This window comes from Penicillium robsamsonii, assembly GCF_028829455.1.
Source record: "Penicillium robsamsonii strain IBT 29466 chromosome Unknown utg000001l_segment0_segment0, whole genome shotgun sequence".
In the NCBI taxonomy this organism is placed as follows: domain Eukaryota; kingdom Fungi; phylum Ascomycota; class Eurotiomycetes; order Eurotiales; family Aspergillaceae; genus Penicillium; species Penicillium robsamsonii.
The window spans coordinates 6,125,483-6,146,908 of record NW_026643219.1 but is presented as its reverse complement, the minus strand read 5'-3'; the positions used below and the strand labels follow the sequence as shown (position 1 = coordinate 6,146,908).

General features: G+C 49.9%; 7 protein-coding genes across 7 annotated transcripts; 3 read left to right on the top strand and 4 right to left on the bottom strand.

Moving 5' to 3' along the window:
• Window positions 1-1,382: 1,382 nt before the first annotated feature.
• Window positions 1,383-1,739, top strand: N7447_002389 (uncharacterized protein; the record flags this gene model as incomplete). Its single annotated transcript, XM_057226664.1, has 1 exon — window positions 1,383-1,739. The coding sequence occupies one exon, from the start codon at window positions 1,383-1,385 to the stop codon at window positions 1,737-1,739; it is 357 nt and encodes a 118-aa protein (XP_057090680.1).
• Window positions 1,740-2,926: 1,187 nt separating this feature from the next.
• Window positions 2,927-3,247, top strand: N7447_002388 (uncharacterized protein; the record flags this gene model as incomplete). The annotated part of the gene is made up of 1 exon (XM_057226663.1): window positions 2,927-3,247. The coding sequence occupies one exon, from the start codon at window positions 2,927-2,929 to the stop codon at window positions 3,245-3,247; it is 321 nt and encodes a 106-aa protein (XP_057090679.1).
• A 787-nt stretch (window positions 3,248-4,034) lies between these two features.
• Window positions 4,035-9,195, bottom strand: ino80 (chromatin-remodeling ATPase INO80; the record flags this gene model as incomplete). Its single annotated transcript, XM_057226662.1, has 4 exons — window positions 4,035-4,228; window positions 4,285-8,074; window positions 8,134-8,613; window positions 8,674-9,195. 4 exons carry the CDS (start codon window positions 9,193-9,195, stop codon window positions 4,035-4,037), a joined length of 4,986 nt encoding a protein of 1,661 aa, XP_057090678.1.
• A 1,829-nt stretch (window positions 9,196-11,024) lies between these two features.
• N7447_002386 (zinc-dependent alcohol dehydrogenase) lies at window positions 11,025-12,205 on the top strand (the record flags this gene model as incomplete). Its single annotated transcript, XM_057226661.1, has 3 exons — window positions 11,025-11,687; window positions 11,745-12,099; window positions 12,159-12,205. The coding sequence occupies 3 exons, from the start codon at window positions 11,025-11,027 to the stop codon at window positions 12,203-12,205; spliced, it is 1,065 nt and encodes a 354-aa protein (XP_057090677.1).
• Window positions 12,206-12,494: 289 nt separating this feature from the next.
• On the bottom strand, window positions 12,495-14,588 carry N7447_002385 (putative GABA permease; the record flags this gene model as incomplete). The annotated part of the gene is made up of 8 exons (XM_057226660.1): window positions 12,495-12,652; window positions 12,722-13,112; window positions 13,166-13,252; window positions 13,314-13,846; window positions 13,901-14,048; window positions 14,189-14,209; window positions 14,268-14,413; window positions 14,486-14,588. 8 exons carry the CDS (start codon window positions 14,586-14,588, stop codon window positions 12,495-12,497), a joined length of 1,587 nt encoding a protein of 528 aa, XP_057090676.1.
• Window positions 14,589-16,274: 1,686 nt separating this feature from the next.
• N7447_002384 (bifunctional K:H/Na:H antiporter NHX1) lies at window positions 16,275-18,670 on the bottom strand (the record flags this gene model as incomplete). Its single annotated transcript, XM_057226659.1, has 4 exons — window positions 18,614-18,670; window positions 18,499-18,528; window positions 18,249-18,398; window positions 16,275-18,151 (listed from the first exon to the last, which is right to left on the bottom strand). The coding sequence occupies exons 1-4, from the start codon at window positions 18,654-18,656 to the stop codon at window positions 16,275-16,277; spliced, it is 2,100 nt and encodes a 699-aa protein (XP_057090675.1). The 5' UTR covers window positions 18,657-18,670.
• A 618-nt stretch (window positions 18,671-19,288) lies between these two features.
• N7447_002383 (putative sucrose transporter) lies at window positions 19,289-21,375 on the bottom strand (the record flags this gene model as incomplete). Its single annotated transcript, XM_057226658.1, has 4 exons — window positions 19,289-20,613; window positions 20,667-20,988; window positions 21,093-21,132; window positions 21,209-21,375. The coding sequence occupies 4 exons, from the start codon at window positions 21,373-21,375 to the stop codon at window positions 19,289-19,291; spliced, it is 1,854 nt and encodes a 617-aa protein (XP_057090674.1).
• Window positions 21,376-21,426: the final 51 nt, after the last annotated feature.

Sequence of the window (21,426 nt, the reverse complement as noted above, 5' to 3'; positions counted from 1 at the left end):
AACAAGGCATCAAGGCACCAATATAGGACCAAAATAAGACTGTGCTGCAAGTGCGTAAGTGCGTAAGTGCGTAAGTGCGTAAGTAAGTGCGTAAGTGCGCAAGTGCGTAAGTGCGTATTCCCGAGCAGATTGCAATTTATCTAATTGCCGTTGATATTGTTTATTAATTAAAAATATATCTAGATGGATTCTTTTATACAGTTTAGACGTTAGCATTACAATTCAAGGTTGATCCTTTCCTACAAGAATCGACACTCCACTTGTGTGGATCTACATCAACATCTTACAGTTGAGGACATTCTTCTGTGTATTTCGGCCAGGCTTGTTAGGATATTGCTGGTTTGTAGTAAGGCGACAGGAGTTTCTTAACATAAGAGGTGTGTTGAACAAACTCTACTTTCTACAAAGGAAGAAACACGCTTGTATACTGCTTAAATTCTGAATGCTTTAGATATTCGGGTTAAATTTAGTTAAGTGCTCTTGTAGGAATTCCTGAATGCATTAAAACTAACATCTATTATCATGGTGATGCATTTGAACAGTTGAAAGTATCTACTGTTGCTTTGAAGTATAACCGACCACACCAGTGCGAGGACTGGTATGGGCCATAGATTTAGTTTACCAAGGATCAGTTGATGTATCTAGAATTCTCAGGGAGATCTAAAGAAGATAGGAAAATCCAAGAACAGTTGAATTATAGAGCTGGACATGGACTGCTCCATGATCTGATTTTTTAGACCTTTGCTTCTGCCTTCTTACCTGGGCCAATGAACCTCCACAGTATTTTTCTTCATTGGAATATGCCTGCTTCTCCTTCATCTGTGACATCCTGGAGCCTCATTCAGTGCGAGCTCCCGGGTGCCCAGATATCTTCAGCCATCGAGGCTCATCAAAATTGAGGGTTATTTATGGCTATATCCCAACTTCTCTCACTGCACAAGGTCGCTAGAAATGAGGCGACTCTCAGGCAAAAAAGAAATATCTCCCTCTCGGTCTTTCCACACTCACACCTTCTGTCAGCTTTAGAAATGAGTTCATCACATGGATACCCCGTTCTATCTTCTCTCACCTTCCTTTTCTCTCACTTTCTTTCCACACTTCTCTCACTTCTAATTCTCATCTTTCCCTATTTTTAACAACGTTAAACATTTTGCTTCTTCCATCGGACTGCGTTCCTTTGCCGAAGACTGGCGTGCCAAAGAACACATAGCCGAATAATCAGGCAGCCCATATTCGAAAGGTCTGCAAGACCGCCCCCGGCACAACCCCTGCACAGGGAGATCAAAGCCAGTCAGACATGCCTGGCAACGACGGCTCAATGCCGACTCCTGGCGGCTTCACTTTGGAGCAAAAAGAAGTCATTTCGGCTTCGATCTCAGGTTATGGATGTCTGGGATGCGCGCAATACAACACCATACAGCAACGTTGAGAAAATCAAAGTACTTTACACCTCCGTTTGTCACTACACCCCTGTCACCCTGATCAACAGGCCGGCCGCCGACGACAATAACTCCGTGACCGAACAAGACGGCGCGGACAAAAGTCCTAAGAAACGAGGCGCTCCGCCAGCAGACAGCATAGGCCAAAGTCGGATCAAAAAATCACGCGTCCTACCACTACCCGCAGCGCAGCACCGAATGCTTGGGCACGCCTACAGCAAACGCCCATGGAGTTCGACCCCGCATTCGTTGCAGCCTGCGACAGCATCGACCATGCCTTCCGCAGGGCATGGCTCCTAAGCAAGTACATAAAGGAGCTCGACACACCGGAAGCCCGTGAAACACTGCGCATTTACCGCGATAGCCTGGACGCCTGAAGCGACTACGACGACCACATAAGCGCGAACGAGAACAGAATCATCGCCCTGGACAATTCCCTCGCCAAGCACATATTGACAGGCTTGCTCGGCAGCGCTTGAGTACAAGAGGCACAGGACTATCGAGTTTTCCAAGTCCCCAGACCGCGGGTAAACATACTGTGAGCCCAAAGGATTTCCCGGGCTGTTCCGTTTACGCCACTTCTCTCACCTCTAGCTCAATAATTTGTGAGTACCACTTCATCTCACTTCTGTTGTCACAGGCCTAAGGCAGAACTGACCTCTATCAAGGCGCCACAAGAGCTAAGTATATAGGCTTGGTATAGCAGGCTACCTAACGCCGAAAGGTACATATCATTTACGATCTCCATGGCCTTCTCGCACGTCTGACGGGGAAAATTGCCACAGTTCGATATCCCCACAGAACCTCAGGATAGTGCGAAGTCATCAACGACCCGGTCTGAAACCCAGCTGCTACTGAGATCCAACAGTCTGCCAACACCGCAGCCAACTATATAGGCCGGTCTGGCAGTATCCTCATCGTCGAGGGTATATAAATCATTTACGACGGCCCATAACCTTCCCCCGGGGGTGGTTGTAAAGGCCACTTGAGCGGTTTCGGGGGAGAGATAAGGGGCCTCATCGTGGTAAGATATTCTATGAGGTGATTGAACTATCCTCTTTCTACACTAGTTTATACATGATCACTCCCAACCCCCCTTTCCTTGTTCAAATTGTTATCTCTTTCGCGCTAACCCGTTTGCGTAGATCTCGCCACAGTTACCTGAGCCCAAATATTAGTAGGGGGCGGTTGGAAGGGCCATGGTTGTTTTACAGGTGATTAAACGGCCTTTCTACACTACTATATACAACCACCACTTCTATCCCTTTTACCCTTCAAATCGTCATATATCTCCAACTAACCCCATCTACACAGACCTCCCTCGTAGCAGTTCGTGGACTCTAAGTACTAGCTACGACCAGCTAGACCTCGTCTTTCACGGGTCCCGGAGATTCCGAGTAATAGCTTCACGCCAAAGGCGAAGGAAATCACCTCACCCAGAAGAAAGGAATGAAGCATGACGCAAGCTGCATATCAGAGTAGATACGATGGCAACCCATCGGTATCGGCCGCTCCTGCTTGCAGACGACGAGCAGGAAACAAAATCCATGATCACAAGTTGGGTACGCTTCAATGCCAAGCATGGTTCAGCCTGGACAGAACTCTGTCATGAGAAGAGGAAGGTTGGAAGAAGGTGCTTAAACGATTCAACCGATTGTGTGCGCCATCTCCTTCGAAGTCATGAGTTCGCGGTGGGACTTCTTCAAAGAGAACCAAGAGGACAGGGCAAAGAAGAGCATGCACTGAAACCGTCGTTGCCACCGCCAGTTCCGAAATGTGCAGCCAACCCTCGGGGCATTGCGTGTTGAAGATTGACTTGGAGGCGGTGTCTATAGTAGGCTATATTTAAAGTGTGAGAGAAAGGGGATTGACTTAGGCCTGAGCTAAAAAGAAATCTCATGTAAATGTAAACCATCATGTATGAACTCCAAGAGGTTAATACTCAAGGCTAGCAAGCCAAGTACAAATACTATTCATTTTTGGCTTCATCATCACATCAGTACCATCACCGTTCATAAGCCTAAAAGTACACTACATCTCACTATAATAATATCCAACTTACGATTTTAACAAACCAAAAGGAAGGGCATAAGGAGTCCATCAAACCAATACATTGATACTCATAACCAAATTAAACGTGAGCGCCCTTTTTGAACATTGAAACATATAAGTCAAGAAAGCCAAAAAGCAGCCGTAGCAAAAAAAAAAAAAAAATGAGAATGTAGAATGGGGGAAAAAGAACATTTGAAAGAAACAATTCACAGCAAGTTCACAAGTTCACATCGAGACCACCACAACCACCCATGAACCACAAGCCAAAGCCAGGAGTCTATCGCGGAGGAAAACATCTCATCATTGCATCAACCACCCCAAGTCAGCAGGGTTTGGGAAATGTCCAGAGCCCACGCTACTCCAGATAGTCAAGGTTTTGTATGATAATACAGAGCAGTTTCATGTATCTGCCATTTGAGAAGATAAGAAAAGGGAAAAAGGGAAGGTGTAAGGAGGAATGGGAATAACCAAAGACAAAAGAAAAATAAGAGAAACTTTGACATCGAACGCCATCCCGAGTTGAATTAATTGACAATCATTGCATTAATCGAGGCCGCCGTCGCCGTCAATAAGACGGAGACGCTCTTTTGTAGTCTTGGCACGTTTCGATGTGCCTTTGCCGGGTCCACGACCGCGACCGCGCTTTGCAGGTGTTGTTGAAGGTGTGTCAACAAGCTCCTCGGCGGGGGTAGCAGCCCCTGAGGGTTTAGCACTGGCGTCGTCAAAGTTACCCTCGCCTATATAATCGATTAGTATGGATATTAATCACTGTACTGGAGTGGGGTCTTCTCACCTTCATGATACATATCATCCAGCGTAAGATCCCGCTTGCGTTTCTGAGCGGCCGCCTTTTTACCACCCTTAGCGCCGAGGGTCTCACCGCGTTCGATGGCTTCTTTCTCTTTTTGCTCGATAAGTTCAGCCTCATCGTCATCGGCAAGCCACAGGGCAATGTCCTTGGTGCGGTTCTCGCGAGCACGGGTGTTGAAGTCAACACCGCCAGAAGCACCACCGGTAATGACAACACGCTGCACCTCTTCCTTCTGCAACGCACGCTTGCGGATGCGTTCTTCGATGGTACCACGGGTGATGAGACGGTAGACAGTGACCTGGCGAGTCTGGCCCAGACGATGGGCACGATCCATGGCCTGGGAATCGATGGTAGGGTTCCAATCGGAGTCGTAGAAAATGACAGTGTCGGCTGCCGTCAGGTTGATACCAAGACCACCGGCACGGGTCGAGAGCAAGAAGACGAAGATCTCCGGGTTGGACTGGAAGTCTGCGACAGTGTCGCGACGGTCTTCCAGCTTGGTGCTTCCGTCCAGTCGGCAATACTTGAAGTTGCGGTATGTCAAGTACTCTTCCATCAGATCGATCATGCGCGTCATCTGGAAGTACAGGAGCACGCGGTGACCACCGGGCTTGAGCTCCCGCAGCAGCTGGTCCAATTTGGCCAATTTGCCTGAATCTGTCACGAAACGACGCATCGATGGTACCTCGATGTGGCTGTAGCGGCCCTTGAGTGAGACCGGTGGCGGCAGCATAGGAGGGTGAGAGTAAGGCGCAGGATCGAGCTTCTTGATGAGGATCTGCTCCTCAAGTTGCCTGCTGCAGTGTCCAGACAGTGCTTGCCGAACAGATGCATTGAATAAAGCGTGTTCGGTTTCCCATGACGCCTGTTGGCCGGAAGCGGAGATGGTGATGGGAGGCGCCGAAGCTTTAGGACCAGCACAAGGCTCAATTAGCTGAAGGCCTTGGGCTTCGAATGACGAGCGTGATACAGTCATGAGATCCTTCATTCGACCCTCCACGGCGACATCGCGAACATCCTGGCGATCATTACGCTCGACAATGTTCAGCATCGAATGGGCTAGAACGGAGTTCTTCGAATCGTCACTCGCGTCATAGATGATATTCAAGGCAGAAAGTCTGTTGAGCTTGCTGCGGCGACGCTCTGCGCGCTCGTAGACACCAAGTCGTGCCATCTCGCTTGCTTCTCCTGCAGAAGTGTCGATGAACCGCAAGAAAGAGAATGCACCATCTTCACGTGCGCTTTTCTGGATGTTTTCTGGTGTCCAGACGTTCATCAGCTGCGATAGGTACTTGGTTTGGAAGCCCACGCGGGGATTATCAGAACCAGGAATATCAAGTCGTCCGGTAGAGCTGCACAATAGGCGTGGCAATGGGTATTCGATCAAGTTCTGGGTCGAATAGCGAACATCGACAAAGTTTCCTTCACGAACGAAGGATGCAGTTTCCGCAAAGGTCGCAGCGGAGAAAGGAGATTTCGTTTCGGCGCGTTCAAAGAGATCGGGGTGGTTACAGACTTTGCGGAATTGCATAACCAAGTTCATTAGTGTGCTGCTGTCAGTGTCGTCGCCTGTGGTGGCCTTTTCGATGAGGTCGATGATGCTGACACGGTTGCGCAGATTGGAGTACAAGGAACGTTGGCGGTATGTCAAGTCGCAGAAAATGTCCTTCTCAACCTTGTCTCCGAGTTCTTGCTGGACGTTTTTCTTGACACGACGCAACATGAAAGGTTTCAAAATCATGTGAAGACGCTTGAGCTGATCCTCGTTGAGCTTGGTGTTACTCTGGGCGTGCGACTCAATGTCCTTGGAGAACCACTCGCTGAACTCGTCGTGGGAATCGAACAGAGTCGGCATAATGAAGTGAAGCAGGGCCCACAGTTCTTGCATGTTGTTTTGAATCGGCGTACCTGTCAACAGAAGACGATTGCGGCAGCTGAATCCGAGCAGGTTCTTCCATCGCGAACTTGAAGAGGACTTGATAGCCTGAGCTTCGTCAAGAATCATGTACTGCCACTTCACCTTCTGGAAGTACTGTGCGTCAAGAACGACAAGCTGGTAGGAGGTGACTAGAACGTGGAATTCTGAGTCACGGTTATAGGTGATGTGTTTGCGATCCCAGAACTTTCGCAGGATTTTTCGATCCTTGGCATTACCCCAGTAGGGGAGCACTTTGATGTTCGGGACGAACCTAGTGATCTCCTGCTGCCAGTTGTGCAGTGTGGATGCTGGCGCGATGACCAGGAAAGGACCCCAGATATTATGCACCTCAGCCAAGTAAGCCATGACAGAAATGGACTGGATGGTTTTACCGAGACCCATCTCATCTGCCAGGATACCGTTGATACCCTGCTCGTATAAGTTGACAAGCCAGTTAAGACCCTTAAGCTGGTACTCTTTCAGCTGAGCATTCAACATCTTCGGCTGCGAGATCTCAATGTCACCCAAACTAGTCGGGTTCTGGAAGTTCATCTCTCCGTCGTCGAACGCAGCCATATTATCACCCTCTCCTTGGTTGTTAAAGGCACGGGCACGGTCCTGGGCTTCCTGCACGGCGTTTTGCGCATTAGCCATGGCAGCTTGCTGCAGCACGGTTTCATCTTCAGCATCGAAGTCAAGATCCTCGAATGCAGTGGACTTGGCATTGGGGTTGGCCACACTGTCTGGAAGATTGACTGTGTGGGCGTTTGGCTGGCCAGGTTGAATGGTCTCCCCAGTGGCAGCGACAGCAGTGTCTCCTTGAGCTTCGTCGGTCTTGATCTTGCGCCCGATGAAGTGAGAGTACAGCTCTGTTTGTGAGATGAGGAAGTTGAGCTTGCGCTTCTGTCGGTTGGCTTCGCGGTCCGCCTCTGCCTTCTTGGCTGATTCAAGCTCCTGCTTCTCAGCCACACGGCGCAAGTCACGCTCCTCACGCTCGTTGCGCTTCCAGAAAGACATCATTTCACGCATCGTCCGCTTGGCACGAGCTTGAGTATCCTTGGTGCTCTTGTTCGTGCGTTCTTGCCACTTGCGAGACTGTTTGCTGGCCAGCTGAGCCGTCTTACGTAAATTCTCCTGGCGGGTGGAGAGGGAGGTGGTTTTGATGCGGTAGACCTTTGGAATATCCTTGCGCGCGATATCGCGCCAGATCTGCTCGTAGATCTGGTTGTAGCCCTTACTATCGTAGTGTAGCTGCGACATGGGAGTACCCTCCTTGGAATGTCGAACATCCTTTCTGTTGCTGGGGGTGAGATACAGGTCGTCGTCCAACCCAGCATTCCAAGCTGCCTCGGCGAGATCCTTCTCGGCCTGCTTCTGCTCCTTGGACTTCTTGGGGCGAGTGACAGGACCGGCGCGGCCTGACCTGCGTCGGCTGGGCGAGGAACGGCCGATATGGAACTGACTTGTTGTCCCGCCTTCGAGGTTGGGAGCAAGCGGGGTGACTTCGCCGAGCTCATCCTGGCCGTCGCCGCCCTCCAGAGCGCGCTTGGTGGTGCGGATTTTCTTCTGAGCCCGCTCGGCTTCGCGCAGGAACTTGGCCCTTTCGCCAGGTTCCTGGGCCTTGCTGGCCTTGCGCTCAGCCTCCAGTTTCTTTTGCATTTCTTGGCGCACAGTGTTCTCACGACGGCGCTTGCGCTGCATATCCTTCTTCCGCTCCTTTTCATCTTGGATTTCCTTTTGTTGAACTTCGGCCATGACAGCACCCTCGTTGAGGACTCGAAATCTTTCGGTGCCAAGAATGGCTTGTCTTTCGAAGGATCTGCCTAGATCGATAAGGAACTCATTGCGGCGACGCTGAGCATATGTTAGTATGAGCAATTGGCTGAACAAGAAACAACTTTCGGATAACCTACCTTTCGTCGCACTTCCTCGGCGCGGGTGCTTTCCACCGATCGTTTGTAGCTTTTCTCCCGATACCGTTCCTGTTCCGCGTCAAAGGCAGGATCTTCAACATCGCTCTTCTCAGCCTGATCGATCTCGGCCGCAGCTCGGTTGACCTGCTCCAGGTCCACACCAGGCGGGAAGGGTCTCCGAAGCGGCGCACGAGGAATAGGCGGAGCGTATTCCACATCAGGCTTAGCAAACCCATTGGTGGCCGGTGGTGGTCTCAGGCCATCGATGCGTCTATCAAAGTCCATTCGGTGCTCGTGTTTGTGATGGATAGCTCCAGGCGTAGAGTTATGATCTAGGTGTCGGTGCGTGAAGATAGGGGGAGCATGCGGCGTATGGATGGAGATGGGGGCCGGGGGAGGCGATGGTTTTCTCGTAGGCTCGTCCGACGGGCCTGAAAGAATACTGGCAAACGACATGGGGTCTGCGGCTCGGGCGGGCTTCTGTGAGGCAAGGATTGGTTAGTAAATGGTCAGATATGGAGGGATCTGGGTAATGCCCACCACAGCTTCCTGCGGCGAGACCGGTCTCGGCTCCCGCGTCATCGGAGGTCCATATCCAGCACCATTACCTCGCATCCGATATGGGGATTCGGACTCCCTGGTAGGGGATTGCGAATGGCCTTCTGGGCGGCTGGGCGGATGGCCATGCGGTGTCGCAGAGCCGTACGGCGAGGCACCGTTGCCCCCCATCACGGAGCTTGAGTAAGGGCGCGGAAGTGGTAGCTGAGAACCTGCCGAGTGTCCCTGGTATTGGGAGGCCTCTGGGTGAGACGGGTGCGGTGGCGCACTCCCGTTCAAGGGCGGCGGCAATGTAGAGGGCATCGGGGACGCGTGCGAAAAGTGCGGGCTTCGCGCGACGGAAGATGGGCCAAACGCGGGTGGGGTCTGTGGAGGATGCTGATGGTATTGCTGTGGCGGTTGTTCATTCGGGTAATACGGATGGTTCTTATTCGGAGAGGTGTAGGCCGGATACCGCTGCTGCTGAGTCGGGGACTGGGCGTTGTATGGCGGAGGGCCCGTCATGATGGCCGCGGTCCCCGGTTATGGGTTGAGCGCGTCGAAGGTTGGTCACTCGGGTCGAGCTGGAGTCGGGGGGAATTGAGGACGGAGAGTCAAAAACCCCTGCTCAGAGACACCTGTCAAGGGGGTTCCGGAGACCTAGTGACGCGGTGTCAGTGGTTGGTTTCAGGTATGATTTCGGAGCGAAGAGGGATGAAAGAAAGAGAAGGGTGAAAGCAAGACTTAAATACCTGATGGAGGGATGGGTTCGTTTGTGGTGGGAAGATGCAGAAGGGAAGTTTCCGTGGAGCCCAAGAAAGAGAATGCGCGGGTCTAGGCGAGCTGATGCAGGGGCGATGGATGATGAGAAGGGAGAGATGGGGGGAGGAAGAGAAATAATTGTAGGGGAAAGGTAGAAGTCGGGTTAGAAGATGGAAAGGACCAGTTCGTAAAGTAAAAGGGGAAAAGCTGAGATTTGGCATTTCTCGTGAATCTTCTTCATCTGGGGTATTTCAACTCCGGCATCCCGGGGGTTAGATCCGAAGCTGTTGACAGTCTTTACAGTGATGGTCTTTTTTATTCTATTCTAGATGACTATTATAATTGTTTCTTGTTATTCTATATCATCTTCCTCTTTTTTCTTTTTTCTAATTAGATAATTCCTCAGTTCCCCGATCTCAACTTCCATACAAACGTGGAGGTGAGGACGAACATCGTTTCAAATAGTGTCAAATAGTGTCAGATATTTTCAGATATTTTCATATACTTCCATATATTTTTATTCAAATCTTCCGCGTTCGAAGTTCTGAAATCAAGATAGTTCATGAACTCGCTTCTCTATTTTCCTCGAAAATCCCTCCGTTGGCTGATCCGAGTTTATCGTGAGATCTCCGGGGCTTCTCTGTTCTGTAGGTTGAAAATATCAGTTTTAACTCTGAATGATCGGCCTGTTTTGATTTTATTTTTGGACTTCTGGATTTTGGAAGTTAGAGCCTGGACTAAATTCGTATATAATATCTCTATGCCTCACTAGAATCACTAAATAGGGCAAAATAAGTCCCCCGTGTCCACAGGTCACGGGCATTATATCAGTTTTTAACTCCAGAGCTTCCACCTGGGCCAAAATGTTCATAGAAGTATTGACATACCCGTGGACATTCAGTAAGTAATAAACTCAAAGAGCTCTGGAGCTCTGGAGCTCTGGGACACTGGTTTGTATATATACCTAGTTCAAACCCCGATGTCGCGTAACTCGGACCATGATGTCGGACCCGAGGGGGAACTGTGCTTTATGTGTATTGATAGACCATATAACTTGATTTCAATCGCCATGAATCTGGAAATATCCAATTCCCCGCATTGCCTGATGTCGATGACGTCCTCCACTTGTGGACGCATAGCTGGAACACTATTGCCTCCTGACGTCTGTTACTGATCTTCAGATCTTCCTACCAATTACACTATCTATTCTGTATTGATCTAGTTACATCCCATTTCCTACCTGTTAGGGATTATGTGGATAAAATATTATACAGTTTACTACACAGTATAAGTCTAGATGGCTAAGCCATACGGGGGTCTGCATAATGCGGTATGCCGCAAACGGGAAGCTGAAGTGGATAATACTCAGAGCTATTCCGAGGTTATTAGAGAGAATGACATAGATACCTTACAAGCTTACCGGCGAACCCGATAGAAAATCCGTTAAACAGGAGACACGTTGATCAGGCAATGCGCTTGACCTGACTATAAGACAGCTTCTTAGCCATTTCTTGTGTTACACATCAAACTTCCTACTTTCCTACTCTTAACCTCTTCCTATTCTTAATTTTTAATTCTTACCTATTCTCAAAATGTCCCCCACAATCCCCGAGACCCAATGGGCCCAAGTTATCGAAAAGCCAGGCCCAGACGCAACCCCCGTCTACAAGCAAATCCCCGTCCCCAAGCCTGGCCCCGATGAAGTTCTCGTGAAGCTGCGATACACCGGCGTCTGCCACACCGATCTCCACGCCATGCACGGCGACTGGCCTCTCGCCGAGAAGGATAACCTAGTTGGCGGCCACGAAGGCGCCGGCGTGGTCGTCGCAAAGGGCTCTCTTGCACAGGGAGTTGAGATTGGCGACCATGCAGGAATCAAATGGCTCAATGGCTCTTGTCTCTCCTGCGAGTTCTGCAAGACCGCTGACGAGTCTTTGTGTCCTGATGCCTTGCTGTCTGGATACACGGTCGACGGCACCTTCCAGCAGTACGCGATTGGCAAGGCGGCACACGTGTCGAAGTTGCCTAAGGAGGTCCCGCTTGATGGTGTTGCACCTATTCTGTGTGCTGGTATCACCGTTTACAAGGGTCTCAAGGAGTCTGGTGCGCGTCCTGGTCAGACCGTTGCTATTGTTGGTGCTGGTGGTGGTCTTGGCTCGCTTGCGCAACAGTATGCCAAGGCTATGGGCTTGCGTATTATTGCTATCGATGGTGGTGATGAGAAGAAGGCTATGTGCGAGAAGCTTGGCGCAGAGGTAAGCCTGTTCTATTCCCCCTTCAAACTTTGGGGTCCGTGCTAATATAGTGTTTAGGCCTATGTCGACTTCACCAAGAGCAGCGATCTCGTTGCTGATGTCAAGGCTGCTACTCCCGATGGCCTCGGTGCCCACGCCGTGATCTTGGTTGCTGTCTCCGAGAAGCCTTTCCAGCAGGCTGTCGCATACGCTCGCTCTCGTGGTACTATCGTTGCCATTGGTCTTCCCGCCCATGCCTACCTCAAGGCTCCCGTTTTCGACACCGTTGTCAGGATGATCAACATCAGGGGCAGCTATGTTGGTAACCGCCAGGATGGCGTTGAAGCTGTTGACTTCTTCGCACGTGGCTTGATCAAGGCTCCATTCAAGACTGGTCACCTGAAGGACTTGCCTGAGGTGTTCAAGCTCATGGGTACGTTTCACATGTTCCGATTACCTGATATCGATCATATGCTAATATATGCAATACAGAGGAAGGCAAGATTGCCGGTCGCTACGTCCTTGAGATTCCCGAATAGATGCACCGCTATATATGCATTTAGTCTGAGCAGATAGACCCCGAAGAGAAATTGCTTCTAAGAAACGAGAACAAGAATTGATGTCTACAGCGCTTTTAGCTCCGGTGAAAGGGTGATTAGCGATAATTGAAACACAGATACAGAAAATTGAAAGTCGAAATCTCTAGTGTCTCCGTAGCTAATAGAGATAATGAGTAGCTCAACTTATAAAGCGACTGGGTACATATGAATTGAATATATCGACACGAACAATAGAAGCTCACCCAGAGCATGTCAAGCTGAAAATCCTCTATCTCTTAGAATCCTTCTCCAAAGCCATACCCTCATCCTCCGGACTAATATTAGTCATAGGCCCCTTGAATGTCTTCTTAGCATGGAGATAATAATAAATCAATGCCCCAACCCAAAGACTCCCATTAATAACAATCGTATAATTCATAGTTTGCGCTTCAAATATCAAGTCAGCAAAAGCACCCCAGATAGCATTCATGGATAGTAAATTATAGTGCAACTCACCCGAAGGATCCGGCCCTGAAGGAATCATACTAAGAATAATCACGAACACCATATAGATGACCGCAACCCAGCCGATAGGCTTACTGAGATACTTACCTGTATAGAACTCACCGGGGATGAAGCGATCACCGCCCCAGATCAGACGCGCCAGGATGGGCGTTAGCCAGGCAAGGTCGTTTCCGGCTACGGCGAGCGAAAAGAGGGCGTTAGAGGCGGCTTCGTCGATTAGACAGAGGAGGCCGATGAGTACTGATGCGACGACTACGCCGCATACCATGCGGACGGGCTGGTAGCGCATGTATTTGCGTTGGCTTACTTTGCGGAAGAAGGAGGATAGCGGTAGGGCGTTGTCGCGGGAGAAGGCCCAGCTTTGGCGGGAGGCGGCCAGGACCTGTGCAGAGTTAGTTATTCTGGTAGGTGGTAGGTTGTGAGATGGGTACTTACAATGCTCAGTCCCATGAAGAATTGCACAACCATGACCACAGACATGAAACCGAGGGCACCATTTTTCCCGAGGGCATCGTAGTAGATCTATACAGAGTCCAGATTAAAGGTATAATCCGCAAAATAGCCAACGCAAATGAAAACATACCTGAGTCATAGGTTGCCCAAACTTCGAGCCCAAAATCCCCTCGATATTCCTATCCATCGAAGCCGCAATAACCGCCAACGAAACAAATCCAAGAAGTCCACACAGTCCAGCAGAAGAGATAATCCCCAATGGCACAGAGCGCGCAGCATGCGTCGCCTCCTCACTCATATGCACACAGGAATCAAATGCGCCAATGGTCCAGATAGGCGATAACCACGCCATGATGAATGCCCAGCCGGTCGGCCAGGCAGTGGAGTTTTGGATTTCACCGAAGACATACGAGCCTGGGTTGACTGGGGGGCTGTTGTTTGATTTCCCGATGGGTAGGGCGATGACGGTTGCTACCACAAGGGCGATGTTGAGGAAGATACAAGCGGATTGGATTTTCGGCATGATGCGGGCAAAGAAGATTGCGATGAAGCCGTGGGAGGCGACTGTTGCTACGTATGTGCCGTAGATGACTGGTCGTGTTGCGGACCAGTTGCCGTCACGGGCGAGTGAGATTACTGAGAGGAGCATATTGGCGAAACCATCTGGGGAGTGTTAGTGTGGGATTCCTGTTTGGGCTTGTGCATGGTCTGACTTGCAGTCAATGGAGCAGATGCCTCCGATTAAGCCGAGGGTATTGCTATATCCAACGAGGAAACTGAGTGGGTTCTTCCATTTCTCGGATGCAAAGTAGTGTGTCCAGAAGTAGAGTCCGCCTGCTGTGGGCATTGCGGATGCCAAATCGGCCTGATAGATATATTAGTCCTGTGATTTCTAGGATTGTAGATTGAGTATATCATACCATTGCCAAGCTCACAATGAAAATAAAGCAACTTGCAACCAACCATCCTGTCCAAAGAACATGTTAACAATTGCCAGAACTATACCGAAAAGATAGTTTGCATACCCTAGCCATAGACATTCTGTCAGTCACAACATTCCACCAATTTCAGGAGGAGTATATACCCAAACCATTCCCACAGGACCAGCGGGCATTGAGAACGCCAATGTAGTCGCAATGGAAGGCAAAAGCCCCATAATACTAAAAGCGACAGCAAATATCTGAAGCGTCGAATAATGACGTCGTAATTCCTGCTTGTACCCGAGTGTCGCTATATGATCAGTCAGTGACAACGATCTCACAGTTACACCAACTCCTTCAATAAGCCACGTGGTATACACACCTAGCAGCTCAGTATCGCCAGCCTGGGGCGTCGAGTCATGAGTAGCCATCGACAGACGCCTGTTGCTCGTCTTGGATATCACTTTCTCCATTGTATCGTCCATGGCTAGGTCTATGTGTAATGGTATATAGGAAATAGGGCAATGGATAGAGAAACAAATAACTAACACGATCGAACGTGCGACTAAGATTGAATAGAAAGAGGAGCGTTGGGGTTCAAATACTCCGATAGACGCGAGTACTTTAACCGAATCAAGAGATAGGACGTGTACTCAGCACAGATCTTTCCAAGGCTATAGATAAACCTTTCAACACCTTTCAATTCCGAAATACAAAGGGCCAGATCGATGACATAAACCGAGGTATAGATCACAAAATCCTTTATATCTCGCGATTCAAGAAAGATCGACCTAGCGGAGCGGGGAAGCATAGGTGAATTGTATATGTGTTTCCCCTTTGAGAGTCATCCCTTGCTGCCTTTTGATCGGGCATAAGTCCGCATGTCCCTGAAATCCCTCGGTTGCTTGACAGGTTCCCCAGGTGATTATGGATAGTTTCCACAGCGATGAGTTGCGATGGGTGGGTTTATCGCTGCTCTTTAAGGGAATTGAACATATTAAGTCTACATCTAAAATCTCCGTACGGGAAAACAATTAACGCTAGAATCATGAAGGTCTTCAAACTATCCAGCCTTTCCTACGCGATTCTCATTCAAAATCAAAATGCTACATGCCAATGAATCAGTATCCTCTTGGAATAGACCCCAAAGTGAAGCATATCTCTACGATCGCATCCTATATTTCTACTAGAGGTACAGGCATATGAGGTGATGAAGTATATGCAAGGAAAGGATATTCCTCGATTATTGGCGTGCCTCCCATTTTCCTGCCTCCACCACAGACACAGCCATCAATCAATATGTCAAAGGAATCCTAGTCTGGTATATGTGACTGAGATTCGTACAAAACCATCTAGAGCGAGCTAGCAAATTATAGACGAAGACGATATTCGAATCGTCCATCTATATGAGCAGACGAAACTGTCTGATGATTACCCAAGCTGAGTGCTGCAGTATATGCTCCCAGATACCTCAATTTTTATTTCCAATGTCAACCACATGCATCGTTTACTCCAATTAAGATAATGAGCTGGTATCTGTCAGTTATATCCCTCTCTGGGCAAGTTATGCATCCAACTATAGATATTGCCACCTATAAACCCCGTAAGCGCATGCTGACATCTACCCTATGAAGCCCCCTTCTAAAAGCGGCGGCAGTCCAGCTAGGAAAGAGGTGCCACGCACGCCCCGGGTCTAGTAGGGGTCAGATGGCAGGGAAGATACGGCATTGGCGTAAGTATGCCCAAAAGAAGCATGGCGTGCATGAGTAGGCTCTTGCAGATAGCCGTCCCTGATCCGAGTGGTCGATAAGGGAAGAGATACGAACGGTGTAAGCTTTTGCTTATCTTGGGGGCATTACGTTAGATCATGGAGACATACTCTGTGAGTATCGTCATTCTCTTTAAATTGTCTCTTCCTTTTGAAGCGATAGTATCCCAAGTGTGGGGTAAAAGTATGGAGAAACTTAATTACATTTATAGGGTACATGTACTTCCCACTTGAAGTTGGCTTCTATGAACTTAAAACGCGTTTCGTCTACAGCTGATACCAGACAGGCCTTGTGTGGAAGCCAATGCAGAAAAACATTTAACGAGAATGCAGACCCAAACAAGATAAAGGCTAAATATACATCCAGATCAAAGACAAAAAAAATGAAACTCAAGGTATCATCTTAAACAGCACCAGGCCCAGGTCCCTTATGGTTCGACTGGTCCAACAGAAGCGTGGGTTTGATATAATCCTCATCAAGCTGCCGGAACCAAGCCGCATGGTCGCCCGTAGCACCACCCGAAAACAGGCCCCGCACTGCATCCCGTGCAGACATACCTTGATGAGTGGGCGAGACACTGGTCGATGCCGCTGCATTGGTGGGTGGGGCGGTCGGGGGGTGAGGGGGCTGGGAGGCGGATCGGCGGAGACGCGAGGATCCACTTGCAGCGGGCGGGAGGTCGTCGTCGGAGATGCCCTCGGCATCGAGGTCGAACGCGTCTGGGTGGGTCGGGTCGCCGGAGCCGCTGGGACCCGGGGGTGGCAGGCCGAACTCGTCGTCGCTGCCTTCACCGGCGCTCGGCCCAGCTGCGCTGTTGAGTAACGTCGCAGTGGATTGGCGGTCGCGCCAGGACTGATCTTTGTTGCTGTACGCGGCGGAGTACATTCGTGTGTGGGTATAGGGTGGGCTGGGGCGGCGACTGTTGCCACTGGAGTAGCTGTGTGTTCGCTCCCCGACTCCGGCGGGTGGAGAGGTGGTGACCCCATCCAAGGGGATCGCCAAGTCGGAGCGTCGGGGGATATATCCAAGGCTTGTCCCGGAGCGCTTGTAGTAGGTGCCGCCATGGGTCACCTCAGTGTCGAATTCATCGTCCGAGTCAAGCTCTTCAACCACACCCGTCCGAATGCCCAGAATCTCCAACATGCGGGCTGTGGTTCCACCGAAGATGATGACGGTTAGCACAACGACAACAAGTACTGTCGCACGAAGTGCGGGGGCGTTGACTCCTGATAGACCCGCTGCTAGCGCAACACCGACGGCACCACGCAATCCAGCCCAGAAGAGCATCGCTTGATAAGCGAATGGCAGCTCGTCGGCAACTTCTACGCCACGGCGACGTGCGCGATACCTAAAGTACCAATTGATAGCCTTGGAAAGCGGGAACACCGCGAGGTAGCGGGCAAGACAGATGCCAACCACTGCCACCATGATGAACAAGGGATTGAACTGGAGGTTAGGCTCGACGAAGAGGTCAAGACCGAGGTAAATAAAGATGAAGTTCTCTGAAAGTTGAGCCATCACCTGGAACAGGTATTTGGTGGTCAACTGCGTGCGACGCGACATGTTATAGTAAGCATAGTGCTTGAGGGTGATACCACAAAACAAGAGCGAGACAATGCCGGATAGGTGCACGCCATTGGAGAAGAAGTAGCTGGCGTATGCAATCAAAATGATCAAGCAGCTCTCGATCTTGGGCAAGCGCCGCACGAGGGTGTATTTGAGACCCAACGCGGTAGCGATTCCAACCAGCATTCCGACAACCATGCTGCCAAAGAAGACGAGGAAAAAGAGGCCCACAGCCTCGAATAGATTCAGGAGGGTCAACGAGCCAGTCGAGCCGGTCTCGTGATACCTCTGTGCCGTCTCGAAGAGCACAATGGCAATGGCATCGTTCAGGATAGACTCGCCAAAAATGATAGTATAAAGCTTCGGCTCGACCTTGTAGAGGTTGAAGATGGCTAGAATCGTGACCGGGTCCGTAGCGGAGAGAGTTGCGCCGACCGAGATAGCTTCGACGAAGGAGATATCCAGTCCATTCATCGGGATCCGTGTCCATAGGTACAGCACCAGACCGAGCACGATTGCGGAGATAAAGGTACCGGCGAACGCGAACGTGAGAATCGTGCCGATATGTCGAAAGAAGTTCGCCTGGTGGAGCTCATAACCGGAGGCGAGAATAATCGGAGGAAGGAGGAGATTGAAGAAGAACTGGTAGTCAAAGGCGACGCTGTCTTGGAGGGTGGAGTCTGTGAAACGGATGAGTAGTCCAACGAACATCCCTAGCGACCGTTAGCAAATCCGCAGCAATTGGCGCAGATCGAACGAAGCCTTGTATATTTCCAGATCTTGCCTGCACCACTCGGGGATATCGCCTACCTGCAAAAATTGATAGAACCGTCTCATGGACAGCTTGGATCTTCCTTTGTTGAAGGATGTAGCTCGTAAAGAGGGCGAACATCAACAACATGATCATGATAAACAATGCCCAGGAGCTTGTGATCTCCTTGGACCCTGCCTCGGGGGAATCTAGAGTTCGCCATATTGGTTAGATCTCCGAATCTAAACAGCGCCATCTCACGACAAGACGAGGGGCGAGGGATGAGGGGGGAAGTTTAGGCACGCGTACCATCGGGGTCGGACTCCTCAGCGGCTCTCCCTAGAACAGAAATAGATATGTTAGCTTGCAGTCCAAATGGGAGATCAAATTGCAGCGTCTAAGACCACCGATCGGAGGGACATACGAAGCAGGGCGTGTAGGCCATCGTTCATATATTGGCTAGCCATCGCGGCTCACGCCTTAGGGGATATCAAGGGCCAGTGCGGATGACTGGCAGTTCACTCCCACGGTGAAATTGAGATGGCAAAACCAGGCGCACATAATCCACAAAGAGATGGAAAGTGAGAGGTTGCGACAAGATCGAATTGGGTTAGCAGCGACGGGACACGGACTGCTTAAGTTGCATCAGAGGGACAGATATGAGGTCAGGTACGAAGCTGTCACAATACGGGATACGACAGGGCTGGCTGAGCCAAATTGGTGGTGAAACTGAAAGAATACAGCGATAGTGTAAGATTGATACGTATCAGTATTTAAAATTACATGTGGGTCGTGTGCCAAGTGCCGCGCAACGGCCAAGAAACCGGTGGATTCAGGCAAAATACATAAATAGCCAGGAACAAGGGGTTGTTCAGTGCGGTTCAATACATCGTCATGATTTTGGAGGTAATTTGACCTGCCCTAGGGCTACATGGAAGGACCCACATACTCGGTACAATATCCCCTGCGGAATTCTGATGTATGCTATAGACAACATTGAAGGCTGGGAGTTATCTTTGCCTAAAAAACCGAATACATATAACATACGACATCCATATACAGAATGCAACGAATACATTGTAACAATCGATGTCCAAGACTATCCTGACCCATCTGAAACCCTTCTGGTCAACCATGCAGCCACTAACGCAGCACATCCACCAAATCGTAGCACCCAGCCCACACTATCATCCCACGGCTCCCCTCTGGGCTTCTGAGATGCCTTAAAGATAGCACTGCAAACAAGACTAGACAGAATCTGTGGCAGAGAAACGGCCATGTTATGTAGTCCAAGGATAATACCCGCCTGTGCAACATCCCCATCCCGATAATTCTTCGAGTGTCCATGCTCAACATCACTGCCACTGACGCTGTGATGTCCAGCACCCTCGTCATGAGTATCAGCTTCATGCTCGTTGTAGGTGGATTGAGCTGTGCGGTGATGATTTCGTCTCGAAGGATCAATCCGAGCTACCTCCGCCGAGATAAGAGCGAAGGGGGCCCACAACGCCACAGCCCAGGATATACCGATGAGGCCCACAAACGCCGACCCAGCTTGGTGGGAGTAGATAAAGAAAGTGCTGAACATGCATAATGCGAAGAGGATATGAGACAGTAGCCAGACTCGCGGGAGGGTCAAGCCTGGGATGCGCAGACGTGAAAGCCAAGTCGTTTTCCCTTCGGTCTCCTGTCCGACTGGAACTGCCTCAAGCAGAGGCTCGGATGCAGTGCCTGTTGGCATACTTGAAAATGATAGTCTTCTTGTAGGCTCTACATCATCATCCGAATCGCGGTCTAGAGAATGAGAATTTCGACGCGAAACAGTCTCTGGCGCTGGTCCGTATAATGGGACCACGAAAAGAGGAAGCAACATGTTGGAAAGGAAAGAGATGATAGCGTAGACGAGGAGAGCCAGTGTCCCGATACGAGTAGCATCTTCCCAGATCTTGTCGAGCTCACCCTCAGAAAGATGAGGATTCTCCGCGAAAATGGGATTGGCGTACAACTGCCCAACATAAGTCGTGGAATAATACAGGAATGGGAACCATCCCACCCACGCTGCGATCTGCACCTGACAGACGCGGGAGATCTGCGTTGGCAAGCTCCGAATCGACTTGATGACCTGTTTGAAAAAGGAGACGATGCCAAGCTTGTCGGTCACAGGTCCGTCTCCTCGAGGATCCCGCTCTTTGATGTAGCCACAACTAATGGCAAGGGTTGCGCTCAGAAAGATCGAGGCGAGTACACACAGGACCTTGAACTGCGTATTTCCCAACCAAGGGACAATTTTTGGCAGGTCCATATAGCCAAAGATATACCCCAAGATGTTGCCAACGCCGACCATACGACTAGCCCAGGCGTTGGACAGCTCCTGCTGGTGGGCGGGACAGTTGTCGACGATGAATGCTCTGATTGCAGCTTGCACTGTAAGATGGTGATTAGCCAAACAACCGTAAACCTGAGGATGGAATGCGCACCAGTGTTGATGGCAAAATCGAGGCAATACATAAAAATTGTTGCCATGATAATGATAGTAATCTTGGCCCCTTCAGATGTTGATTCAACGCCGAATATAGACACAACACCCCCCACAATCTCTTTCACCCATGCCAGAGCTAGTAATGAAACGATTGTTGCTGCACCCCCAATGACCATGAATGGTTTCCTCTTACCCCACGAAAGTCGGCAGTTGTCGCTTCGAATGCCGATGTATGGTTGCACCAGCGCACCTGTCAAGGGGCTGGCTATCCAAACAACGGCAAGAAGCGACTTGCTCATCCCGAGGGATAGAAGGAATGGCTGTAACCGGTCAGTATGCTGTCTATCCAATATTGAAGCTTGGGACGAAAGAAGTAAGATGCAAATTAAAATCAAATCATCTGCAAGTCAGGACTTGAACTTACAGATCCATTGCCAAGTTCGACAGACCAAACAATCTGAAGTCTATTAAAGAAACACCAGTATCAATAAATGGTCAAAATACATGTCAAATCAAATCACCATACACAAAGCTACTTACCCACCAATCGATACAGTCAAAAAAAACATGTACAGTGCATTCTTAGACGACTCATCGGCACCGGCATGAGGGCGCACCCCACGCCTGTCTGCAGAGCTAGTGGTAACCATGAGAGGCGAGCTCTCGTCGATAGAACCAGGGGCAGTCTTGCAGGCCAAATCTCCCATCGGAAAATTAAAGAGTCGGAGTTTCGATTTGTTGAATTGGCACCAGCCAGG